This window comes from Schistocerca serialis, chromosome 3 (genome assembly GCF_023864345.2).
Source record: "Schistocerca serialis cubense isolate TAMUIC-IGC-003099 chromosome 3, iqSchSeri2.2, whole genome shotgun sequence".
Lineage (NCBI taxonomy): Eukaryota > Metazoa > Arthropoda > Insecta > Orthoptera > Acrididae > Schistocerca > Schistocerca serialis.
Window position 1 is genome coordinate 526,345,317 of NC_064640.1, and position 13,317 is coordinate 526,358,633.

Here is a 13,317-nt window from a genome sequence, read left to right on the forward strand (position 1 = left end):
CCAGACGTACAAACATGGAATAAAAACTGATAGCAGCTGTAGATGGAATTCTCACCGATTTTTCTATTAGAACCAAAGCACCACAATTACTGAACCAGTCAGAAACAAAACATAGGCATTAGTACTCGGTCAAATCAGACTTCATGAACAAAATGATGAACTACGAACTGAAAACGAAAGATTGCGTAGGGAATTACCTGCAGCAAGTGTCCCTGACGCAACAGACAGAATTCAAAAATGGAGATGGCAGCCCTAAAGGAAGAAAATCAAAAATTACGCATTGAAACGAGACCAACGCAATTGACTTTTGCTGCACTCTTGGCAGGTGACCCAGTTGCTAAGCCGAAAAACAGGGTTGAAGAACAAATCGAATTAGCAAAAGGTAAACAGGTAAATGTCTTCTTTTTTAAATCAGAGAGCAACCAGGATGTTAAAGCCGTAAGGGAAGCCTTAACTAAAGCAATAAACCCTAGACATGATAACATAAAAATTAAGGAATACAGCAAACACAGTAATTCTTGCAACTGAGACACAAGCAGACAAGAGGAAGGTAGCTGAAAAAAAGCCATCAAACTTAAACGAGATTCGCTGCGAAGAACCCAGAAAACAAAGACCACTACTGTCAGTACGTAGCGTTCCAACAGCACTTGAAGATCAAAACTTTCTAGACGAACTTTTTGAAATAAATCTCAGCGACCACATTATCAAAGAGAAATTTTAAGACGAAGTCAAAATACGATTCAAATCAGGTCCGAAAGGGAAAGATCGGTAAATAATATTCTAAAAGTGGCACCAAGGGTCAGATTACTGCTATTACAGAGGGATCGGGGTGACATAAAATTTGAATCTTTACGTCTTAGGGACTATGTGTCAGTACAAAAGTACTTCAACTCCTGGGATTCCGGCTATTCGTCGAAAAGTTGTAATAGGGAAGCTATCTGCGGAAAATGTGCGAAACCTGGTCATACAAAATTCGAAAGTTGTCATGAAGAGACAGCTGTTGGCTGTATTCCTTGCAAGAACAGGTAAATAACATGTAACAAAGCTGGGCGATTAGAATGCCCTTCTTCAAAAGAATTCCACAAAAGGCAAATAGGAGAAACAGAGTACGATGTCCCGGACTGCGCGGCCCCTCCCGTCGGAGGTTCGAGTCTTCCCTCGGGCACGGGTGTGTGCGTTGTTCTTAGCATAAGTTAGTTTAAGTAGTGTGTAAGTCTAGGGACCGATGACCTAAGCAGTTTGGTCCCTTAGGAATTCACACACATTTGAACATTTGAAGTACGATGTCGCCAACAATGTCAGCTAGCACACATCAAAACAAAAGCAATGAGACAACAACACTCTTTGGAAAATTAGGTAGGGATATTTATACAAAATATCAACAATGGAAATGAACAGACGTCCTCTCAACGGAACACAGATACGAACACCAGCATCCCACGATGCAGAAGCAAACAAAAATTACCAGCAAACAAAACAAGAGCACGGCGACGCGCAGTAGTCTGGAGGCAACAACTTGGGCTGCTGCTGATCGCAGACTTTCCAGCGGACATGAATCCCCTCAATAGTTGCGAGTTTGTGCAAGAAAAATATTTTAGCTTAGCGGATTACATCGACGATGAGTGACTCTACGGTGCCATGGACTACAATATCAAACACGAACTTTTCCGGAGGGCAACACTCGTAACCGCGATCTTTCTTGGAATAGAACAACTGTAAGAGGAAGCCATTACTAAAGAAGATTTTAAAAACAACTCGCAGCACTCAGCGGAAGTACATAAAAATGACGAGAGATATCCGACACACATTCACGCCCACCAAAACAGGATCATGACACAGACGAAACACCATTACATCTGCACAAACGGTAATAACATCAACGTAAATTTATTCCTTCCTCAGCAGAGGACGGGTTACCGTGTAATGAAATGACAACTTCAGAAAAATATGAATAAGACAGATCAAAATGTAAACCATACATGCAAACTGTACATTTTGTCTACGGTGGAAATACGCACGAATAGACAAATTAGATGCAAGAAAAAATTATCAGTGAGAAACAAACTCAAACAGAAAACTTCAAACAACGAAAGGTGACCACAAGCCGTATGGATACTAAAGAATAACACGAACACACAAAAAGTTCACATTGAAAAATTGCAACAATCTCCAACTGACCAGACATCACATCACCCAAAGTCGGAAACTACATCAAGAGGTAAACTAACTATTGCCACCTAGAATAACCCCGAAAGTATGAAAGTAGATGAAAAGTTTGTGGGACAAAAAATAATGCATGGAACAACGGGGGCCATAATATGACGTTGGTTTTTTGTTGCTAGGTGAGTTCGCTTCAGAGATCTGAGGGACAGCTTTGTTTTTTAAATAGGATGCTATAGTTTGGTACTTATTTTCTGATAGCGTCTACCGAGACGAATCCAATGATGTGTAACAGTAAGGTCAAAGAAGATCAAAAAGATGGAATGAACGTCCATTTACAGAAGGTGTTCGAAATAATGACCATTGGTATCATTGCAGTGCTGCAGTCTTCTTATCATGGATATTCGTTATCACTTCGGCACTTATCGAAGCAGATGCTCTGACAATTCTGTCTCGTATATCGTGCAAATAGTGAATATTCACCGAATACGGCATATCCATCTAACGTGCCATTTACGCGTAAACACCATTCGACGGTTTCGCAGTACAACATTAATAGGAACGGTAAGACTAGTGTCGTCGAATCAAGCGAATGTGAATTATGTGTTCCTTCGAGGAACAAGTCGATATGCTTCTCATTTACGGGGAATGCCAACGAAATTCAGTGAGAGCTAGAGACATATACGCTGAAAGATATCCTCAACGTACCCACTCTACACGTCGTACATTTAAATATGTGTATGACAAATTGAGAACAACTGGATCTTTAACTCATTGGAAACATATCAGGCTAAGGAAAGTTACTAACGAGGAAACGGAAATTTGTACTCTTGCCACTGTGTTTCGAGATCCTTGTAATAGTTCGCGTCAAACCGCACGGGAATCTGCCATGACTCAGAGCAGTGTTGTTCGTGTTCTGCATGGCCATAAATATCATACTTACCATATCAGTCTTCGCCAACAATTACCTGGTACGGATTGCATGCGTCGCACTGAAATCTGCCGATGGGCTCAACTTTAGATTCAGGGGGATGACACATTTATTAATTTTATTTTATTTACTGACGAACCATGGAAATGTTAATTTGCATAACATGCATTATAAGGCAACTGAAAACCCATGTTGTCTGCGGCAAGTTGCACACCAAAAACCGTGGCCGGTGAATGTATGTTGTGGCATTCTGGAGGACATAATTATAGGCCCCTATGTCATCGAAGGAAATCTTAATGGTAGGAAGTACACCACATTACTGCAAGAAACATTAGTCTGTTATTGGAAGAAATACCTTTAGGAGCAAGAAACAGAATGTGGTATCAACACGATGGATGTCTGGCACTTTTTCGCTGATGGCTAGAAATGAGTTGTAGAGACAATTCCCAAATCGTTGGCTTGGATGCGGAAGAGATGTGTCGTGGCTGGCTCGTTCGCCAGTCTTGATGCCTCTGGATTTTTTCCTGTAGGGATTCGTAAAAGACATTCTTTATAAAAACGTTCCAACTACACCTGAAGATATGCGAGAGAGAATTGTCAGAGCATGTTCTTTGATAAGTGTCGATGTGATAAGGAATACTACTCAGTCCGTGATAACAAGACTACATTGATAGCAATGGTCATCACTTTCGAACATCTTTTGTAAATGGATTTTCATGTCATCTTTCTGACCTTCGTTGACCTTCAAAAACCTTACTGTTACACTTCATTGAATTCGTCTCGATAGCCGCTATCAGAAAATAAGTACCAAACTATAGCATCCCGTTAAAAAAAAATGACCTTCATATCTCTGACGCGACCCCACCTAGTAACAAAAAACCAACGTCGTATTATGACCGCCGTTGTCCCATGCAACTTTTGTCCTACAAACTTTTCAGCTCCTATCATACTTTCGGAGTTATTCTTGGTGGCAATGGTTAGTGACTCACCCTGTATACACTAAAACAAACACAGAGACATCATAACATCAAAGGCTCCTACTACCAAAGCAAACCGGCTAAAATTGAGGCACGTGATTGAAGAGTTTCCTCTGTGTGTCATACAAGGGAGCATAGATTACAGAGCTCACGTTCTTACGGCCGTCTTACATAGAGCGCAAGCTACAGCAATACCTGCAGCACGCGTCGCATCAAAACAAAGGGCATCATGGTCAGCACTATTATCAAAGCTAAAAAAGACACTCGTAATAAACAACGATATTATCAAAACTCAAATACAGCCCATGGAATAGAAATTAGATTTTAACATTACCGCGACGCTGAAACACTATTCAAGAACTACCTACATAAGACCAGGACACAATGTGGTAGGAAAAAATTGCAAAGCAACATCCAGGAGAAACCGTTTAAAATGCAGGCTGAACGTATCAAGACGCCTAAAATATTATCAACACTGAAGAAACCAGATGATACTATCAAAGGAGGCTCCTTCCTGACGATGACCACACTCAGGACAACCAGCTTCATACCACCCTTCACAGACCACTTCAGGACAAACATGAAAACGAAGGTGTCACCATCCCCTCTGCTCACGAGAAAGTTGCATTGGCAGTACATAAAATAAAGAATAAAAGGGCTCCAGGCCGTGATGGCATCCCTCCCGTAAGCATCAAACGAGCTCCTCCACTTATCATACCATAACTGACAGGCTTACTGAATGATGCTCTACTAGGACGACGAATGCCGAATATATGGAAGACGGCAAATACGGTTATAACCAAGAAAGCGAAGGACAAAGACCCGACAGACCCTAGACATACAGACCAATATGACTCATTGACATTCTGGCAAAGGTACAGAAAGGATTGCTGTGCGGCAGACTTCAGTCGCAAAAAAAGAGGTAACGAGGGGCTTTCCTCAATTATCCATATGCGGATCGCTTTTCTGTGGCAGGCACTAGAAGACAACGACACGGCAAATAGGGTGGTTACGTACGCTGATGACCATAGGGTCACTGTCTCTGCAAACTCCAGATCCCAATTAGAGAGTAAGGCCACGCGGCTCCGGGCGTTCTCCGGTGAATGGTGCACGAACAACAAACTCACAATAGCAACTAACAAAACTGTTTACCTACTTTTAAGAGACAAGCTGAAAAGAAATCCAATTATAAAGTTAAACAATATATCTATAGAAAGTAAAGCTATGACAAGATACTTCGGCATAGTATATCGACGAACATTTACATATTAACGAACGTGGAAGGCTAGCAATTGACAAAGCGACAAAAGTCATGCAGAAACTTGCAAGACTGAACACTGTAAGATACAGATTACACCTACAGACAATGAGAACATATTACACAGCACTCTTTGAGTATGGTGGCCGAGCGGTTCTACGCGCTACAGTCTGGAACCGCGCGACCGCTACGGACGCAGGTTCGAATCATGCCTCGGGCATGGATGTGTGTGATGTCCTTAGGTTTGTTAGGTTTAAGTAGTTCTAAGTTCTAGGGGACTGATGACCTTAGAAGTTAAGTCCCATAGTGCTCAGAGCCATTTGAACCATTTTGAACTCTTCGAGTCAATAACTTGTTTTGCGGGTAGTGCTTCGGCATATCGATTATGCTTAGGACGCATAAATCCATTGTGAGGCGCGGCCAGAGGAGTGTTCTACTCAGAATCTCGGGGGATTTAGGCGCGACTTCGGTTGAGTACTGTGTCTGGTACTGGGAGTTTTCACTATAGATATTGCAGTTCGCTAACAGAGAAGCGGCCTACTGTTTGAAGAGGGGAAGACGCGACAAAATAAGAGAAATAACTGGACAAGACATAACGGACAAATGGAAATGAAACAAGTGGAGAATTGATACATGGCAGATGACTAGAACCCTATAAAAACATCGCAGACGAAGTATGGCGAGCACTACATGTGGAGTACAAACGGGAGAGATCATACGCTAGAATAATACGTGCCTGAAATCTGACAGATCAACAGTACATAGTAAACGGCACTGATGCAAACACAGACACAGACACTGACTCGCATGCTATATCATACGTAGGAAGTGAAGATGAGATAGACACACAAACATAGCAAAAGTAAGTTAAGGTACTTCAAGACTAAATCGAATCATTCTGAAAATGTAATTCTCTATATAGTTGGTTGTTATGCAATATCATAGCATGTAACACTCTCTGAAGATGTGACTTTTCTTCTTATTTTGCTGCATCAGGTGTAACTAGCTCGAAGTTTTACCGAGCCCTCGCATCAAACGCAGCTGACTATGACGTATTAAATCAACTTCAAATCTTCAATGTTACCTTGAATTCGGAAACACAACGTAACATAATTAATCAATAAATTATTAATTAAGTTTTATCACAGTCAAGACAACATATGTAAGGGATGTAGCCATTTACATAGAAGGCGTAAAGCGAAGAACTGCCACATGATACCTAAGTTAAACTGCCATCTTTTGTTTCATTCATTAAACACGCTTTTAATTTTAATTTAAAATACATTCGCAATATATTATGTTGCTTATTTAGTATCATCATCTAAGTTAGCAACAAGTTTAAACAAAATTGTATATATGCATTTGTACTCTTTATGATTTTTATTTTCTCCTTTTCTAAAATTCTCAAAAAATGTCAAGTAATAAAACTGAATTTGTGTTATATAACATCTAAAATCACAAAGTGTACGATCTGCTGCCCTTTTATACCTTGTGTACACGATACCACTACCATCTGTATATGTGCATGTCAGTATCATAAGTTCTGTCACCTCAGGGAACTGTGTGACTTGTAATATGCCCTTGGCGGAGCATATTGTAAATACTGGTTTTAAATTTGACATGCCAGTGCATCTTACGTCACCTATTCAGCTCATTAAGGTACGTAGTACTTCTTTACCTCTAATAATTGGGTATTTTCATTAACCTTTACCGAGGTATGTTTAATAATAATTCACTCTATGTATTATACTACGACATTGTATACTATTTTTTCTTCTTTAATATTTTACATTTTATGTGTACTGTTCACTGATTAGACCGTTTTACCGAAACTACTAATCGGTAATAAAGGTTTTACAAATTCGATCTTGGCTGAGAATTTGTCTCCCATCAAGTTGTTAATGAAGAATATACGCAGCATTCATCATTCTTGCTGTGTTCACAAATTCTTTTTCATGGCTAGCTCAGTTAACAGAATGTGTACCACTCTCTCTACCCATTTTATATTTCTGAAAACGATTCACGAATGCAATACTGCTGTCGCATATTTCAAGTAGCATCAATCCTATGGGCTTTGATCCAGAGAATTTCTGTGAATACTTTCAATGAATCTGTGGTTTCCCTTTTTTATTAATGGCCGAAAAGCATTATACTGGCGACCATATTTTGTTCAGTTATTTGAACGAGCCAAGCAGACACATTCTGTCGAAGTTACCAATGATCCATGGTCTATTAATTTATTAAAGGTTAAGACCGACGGTTGGAGGAAGGGAGGGGGTTGCTACCACACACGACCCATCCTTTCTTTCAGTCTTCTTCACCGTCCTTCAACCACCTTCCACAGAACCTCACGTGAGTATCGGGCAAACAGCCGACCGGACCAGCTCCATAATATCTGAGCTGCTCGTTCCTAAACGCAGAGCCCAAAACATCTGTCGTTCGTTAAAGTTGATTAAGTAAGAATTTTCCAGTTTGCGGCCCGTATAGTCGCTAGAATAATTCTCAGTTCGTATGTGTTCTACTTATATACTTTCTTTACTGCATCACGTGCTCGCAAAGCCACGAGGTAGCATTCAGCCTCGTGGTGGGCAGTGGTCATAATGTTTTAGCTCATCAGTGTTTGTTAACGAACATGTAGGGGATAGTGTCGTACTGTGACGATAGTGTACCTAGGAACACATGATGTTCCCTGGTCGATGATTCGATCCAGTGACTAATTTCAGAATCACTTAAAGGAATGAGTACTAGAGGCCGCCATAAGCAGATTCCGGCATTTTCTACTGTTTTTGTTCTTGTGAGAAATGAGGTTGTGTTTTGTGCAGCATCTGTAAATAATATGAGATCTACACATTCACACTCTGTATAATATATTAAACCTATTTGGCAGGTATTGCTAATTCTTCACTTACTGAATTTTATGGTGAGTCAAATTCTACATATTTTTAAAATTAGGTATCTAACGTGTGGGCGGTTAAGCTATACCACGTCGGTCGTGCATCATCCTGTACCTTTAATCGAGAGAAGGTTTTCTGGCATGGACCATATGTTATTTGTAAATGAACTGAGGTTTTCAATGTCTTAACAATTTTGCCGGCCTTCAAAATTAAAACTGGTGTTAGTTTTCAATAGCTGTTATTTAAAAATGTGTTCAACTTGTAACTGATTTTTCATAATACTTCAACTAATTGATTTCACTCACTGATTATTGCTATGTAGTAGAGTAATACTGTAACAGGTAGACTCTTAAATACGCTATAGACCAGATTTTTGTCGATTGCATCACGTTTCAGTTTCAGTACGATATTTGTTCCTAGGTACATGACTTTGTTGACTTGCATATCTGATTTCGAAATCTCTGTATGACAAAGATGTAATATATCAGGAATCTTCCTGTGTTTCCACGCCTTTTCTCAGTACACCTCTTCCTCTTGTGATTTTCAAACGTTTTATTCGCTATTACTGAATAAAATTTATTGCAGAGTTCAATTATTTATTTGCCACTCTTGTCATGTTAACAAACAAATATTCTCCCATATCCCTCTCTTGTAATCCTTTCCTTATTGCCCCAGTCGAATCCACCATGATTATTAGAATAGCATTTCCCTTTAAATACTGAATATATCGTTCATTATACTCTTATACTTTCTCTGTCACATAATCTTCAGCTTGTAATGTCAGCATGTACACCTGACCTATTGTTGTTGGCCTTATTTGCTGTAGTGATAGGTGGACGTATATAGGTGGACTGGACATTTATTTGCGGCTTGTTTCAGAATGAGTGGAAATTTCATGTTACGAGAGCGAAAGAGTAGCATGTGACATCCGTGGAATAGTCGACAGTTACAGTAGTATCTCTGAACTTGTTTATCTTTGGCTCAGTTCTAGAGCGGAGAGTAGTTGAGTGTCGGACATAGAGTAATCTGGAAGAACTTTTAGTGTAGTACATATTGGAGGAGGATTTTGCTGAAGAAAATTGTTGGGAATTATTAATAACACATAGACGCAGTATTTAGGTAACAGAGAGAATGAATTTACATTATGTATATGTTTTAAGGTAATAATTTTTGCTGGCGCGTACTGATAATGTTAGCGATTCTTTCAATAGAACAGTCCCCCCCCCCCCCCCCCCAACCTCAGTTTAGGTCATTTCAGATTAATTCTTTTTAATTTGCATAAACGTTAAGGCATTTCCTTGTAAGACTTTGGTAAGGAAAGTAAAGTTTTTGGTTTTCTTTGAGTTCGATGTTCTTGGGAAATTAGAGTTTAAAATACAGCATTGTCATTATAATGAAGGGTTTAGTATTTTCATTTCAAGTAAGAAGTTTGTTCCGATGTGAGAAAATCATCCCAACATTCTCCCAATAGTTTAGTTTTACTCTAGCATATTGAAACTGGCGCTAGTTCTTCATGCTGTGCAGCTGCTGCTGGTTCTGCTGTAATTTTGCAGATGAGATTCTTTTCGCATTTTATTGGTTCTTTCGTTTCTCGCCTCATGCTTCCATTGCGCAAATTCTGAGCATTTTCTTTGTAATTCAGATTTTTAATGGTCCAGTGAACTGTGTGTTTCATACTGATGCTACGTAATTTCACTGTTTCAATTTTTTGGGCAATGCCAAGTTTGATTTTGGTAGTGGTTTTTGGGTAACAGTTTTAATTTCCTGCACAGTGAATGAGATTCATGTCTTTATGTAAATGTGTACACTGAGATACGCTGTTAGCAATAGTTATTTCAGTTCAACCATTTTATAACAGAGGACAATAAATTCAGTTTTGAATCATAATCAGGCAAACATTTTAATGTTCATAAACGAACGAACGATCGAATCAGAGCAAATAACTTTCAGTAGATCCTGATGAAAACAGTCCTATCACTGAACTGTTCACATTAACTGATTCTCTGGCCTACATACCTATTCATGACGATTCTTTTTATACTTTTACCATTTTCTGCTGATGCTAATATAGCTCTATATTCGTCCAACCATAAATCCTGATCTTCCATCCATTTCACTTCACTGATCCCCACTATATCTACTCTGAATCTTTGCATTCTGCTTCTGACACTTTTCTAGCTCCCATATCACATTCGATCTTCTGTCATTCCACGCACATACTCGTAGAATCTAATCTTTTAGTTGCATATTCAGTTTTTATCTCGTGGTTACCTCCACTTTCACAGTCCACTCTCGGAGGTCCGAATGGGAGAATAATTTGGAAACTTTTGCCACTGGAGCGATCATCGTGACACTTTTTCAATTAAAAATTCATTTACCATTTTCAAATGGTTCACTTCCAAAGGTAGCTTGGTCCTTTATCTGTTTGAAATATAACTTTTTTCTGTGAAATTGGTGGTGTTGGTGAATATCTTTAGTGGTTAAGACATCTTGCTGTTCGCCAAGAGCTGCTTGTAATGTATTAAATTTCCCGACCGATGTCTGGGCATAGTCCATTATCAATGGCATATCTTATGTACTTCTATATGTTGTAATGTCTTGTCGTCATTCCTATTTCTAGCAAAGTATAGTTAAAGAAGCCAATTGCTACATCTATGTTATTTGCAGACACAGAGCCTGTAGATCGTTTGGAAGAGTGTTCTGAACAAGATCCTTATAGGCAGCACCAGTAGGATGTGCTGGAAAAATGCAGGACCGGACAATAAAGTTACCCATACATTAGGTGTGTACTGCTGATGTTACCAAGAACATCATTATCCAGCTGTAAATTTTGTAGGGCTTCTTGTTTGTGTAGAAGCAAGCAGATAAGATTTTGATATTTGTTATGGGATTCTGACTTGAGAACTTGTGAAATATTTCACTAATAACAGAAATACAGAGAATTTACGTAGGTGTCTTTATCTGTAGGATTTATTTTAGTTTAGGTATTACGAAACCGCTTTAACAGTTTGTGAAACTGTTTCTGACACACTCTAAGTACAGCTTGCGTCATTACGTTCTTCAAACAAGGTTAATATTTCACTCTAGCTGAATTAATTTATAGAACAAAGCTGTTGTAACCTTTGATAATAATATTTTCTAATTAAACAACATACTTTCAGTATTTCACTACTGAACTTTAAAAATCAGCAAAACATTGGAACCACTGTTTCTCTTTTACGCCTACAGATAACATCACATAAACGAACCCACGACAGTTGCTAAACAAAATACCGGCTTGCTTTTGTCGCTCGTATCCTTGTACACAGTCGTTATTGTAACAGTTTTCGTGCCGTACCACGCAGGAACATCTCACGGGCCGTAAAAAAAAGGCTCGCTGCAATGGAACATCGTGGGAGGATCATTTCATGTAATCAGGCTTTCGGAAAAACAAACAATCGTTGCTAATTCAAAGGCAAGTACCTCGGACTCAGTCCCAGAGTCGTATCGTTTCGCGAACATTCCCATGGCATTGAAAATTAATCCGTCGCTCCACACAGGTAAGATTCTGTCAACGTTCCGCGTTTACAGCGGATATGTCAATCTGCGTAGCAATCAATACAGCATCTATTTAAGTAGGGCCTCTCGTAATCATAGTTGTTACATTTTCGTGTGGACGGAAATAAAACCTCCCAAGCACAGAGCAAGAATGATAATCATAGCTCAGGTCACTTATACATAGTGGTGCACCTCCTACGACGTACAATTTAAATTGTAAATTACAGAGGCAAGCGACGTCGGCTGTCTGGGTCACTGCCATGGGAACCACCTGACCTCCGCAGCATTCCTTGATCTAGGGAACAATTCAGCCCGCTGTCCTACTTACTCTCGGACAAAATGAACAGGCAGTGCGACCGGGCCGTCGGTACGCAAAATAACGAATCCTGTAACGCATAATATCGCCAGCATTACCATTTCAAATAAAGGTGCGCTGCGATCACCGAGAGAAAAGTGCTCGCTTGTTTCGTCCGCCGATTTTACGCAAGTATTAGGCAGCTGAGACGCTAGGCAAAAAACGCCGATAATCTGCAGCACTTCTAACTGATGTGCGCAAAGTTTATACAAGTACACTACTGAGCGTTTTTTTTTTCATATCTTCGAACGACTTACAGACAAAGACAATAGGTACTCTAAGTGTTTTGCCTTCCAATTCTTATTCCATAGAAAAATGTGAAAGTGACTCAATTCCCAACCCTCCACAATACTGGTAGCTACTATGCGATGTACTAAACGGCAAAACTATAATGCACACTCAACTAAACCAACAGGGACAAAATGAAAGCTTCAATAATTTATCACTTACCACCTTATTTACTTTTCTTTTCGCAGGTATACTTAATGTGAACAATTAAATTCAAAGATGTGGCATACCAGCAAAATGTTTTTGTATGAATACCCCTGCCAACAAATCATGTAAAGAAATTTACAAATTTCGAATTTTCTGGAGTAACCCGATAATTATACAAATTCGCCCATAGAATTTTGAAGTTAAAATAGTTATCTTTGGGAATTAAATCCATAAACCAGTGTTATTTAATGATGTTAGACAATCAAGGCAGCTGGTGCAAATTTTTGTTGTAGAAAAAAATGTCACCAGCCGGCAACGGAGTGAAATATGTCGGCGTACATTTCCTGCTCACCAGTCTGCCTGCCAGTGCCCTCGGCTAATTTCCAAACATAACTATAGCGCTTTATATAGTGAAGGTATATCGGTGCCTTGAGAAAACAGACGTACTGAAAAGACGTGGCTCTGGAACCATTATATTTTAAACTCATCACAAACGGATTCAGATTTCAAAATCACCTTCAAAAAGCTGTTTCAGGGATGGTTGCTTTGATTTATTATGTGATGCTGGAACAAATCTTCTGAGTATCCGTCATAGCGTGTGATGTAGCACAAATGAATATTATGCTAATTCCACTATTTCTAAGTAGATTTCGAAGACACAGCCTCGTCAACAAGCACCAAACTACTTTCTGGGAAGCTGTATTCGTAATATACAACGATGATATCAGCCACTAACACACGCAATTCTGTCACACTATTATTAAAGCACA

General features: G+C 39.4%; 1 protein-coding gene across 1 annotated transcript in view; it reads left to right on the forward strand.

Annotated features, from left to right (window-relative positions):
- Window positions 1-237: 237 nt before the first annotated feature.
- LOC126470978 (ataxin-8-like) overlaps window positions 238-13,317 on the forward strand; it is a 65,402-nt gene continuing 52,322 nt past the window's right edge. Inside the window, exon 1 of the mRNA XM_050099024.1 lies at window positions 238-390. Coding sequence (XP_049954981.1) covers window positions 238-390 — 153 coding nt within the window. The remainder of the gene's footprint in view (window positions 391-13,317) is intronic.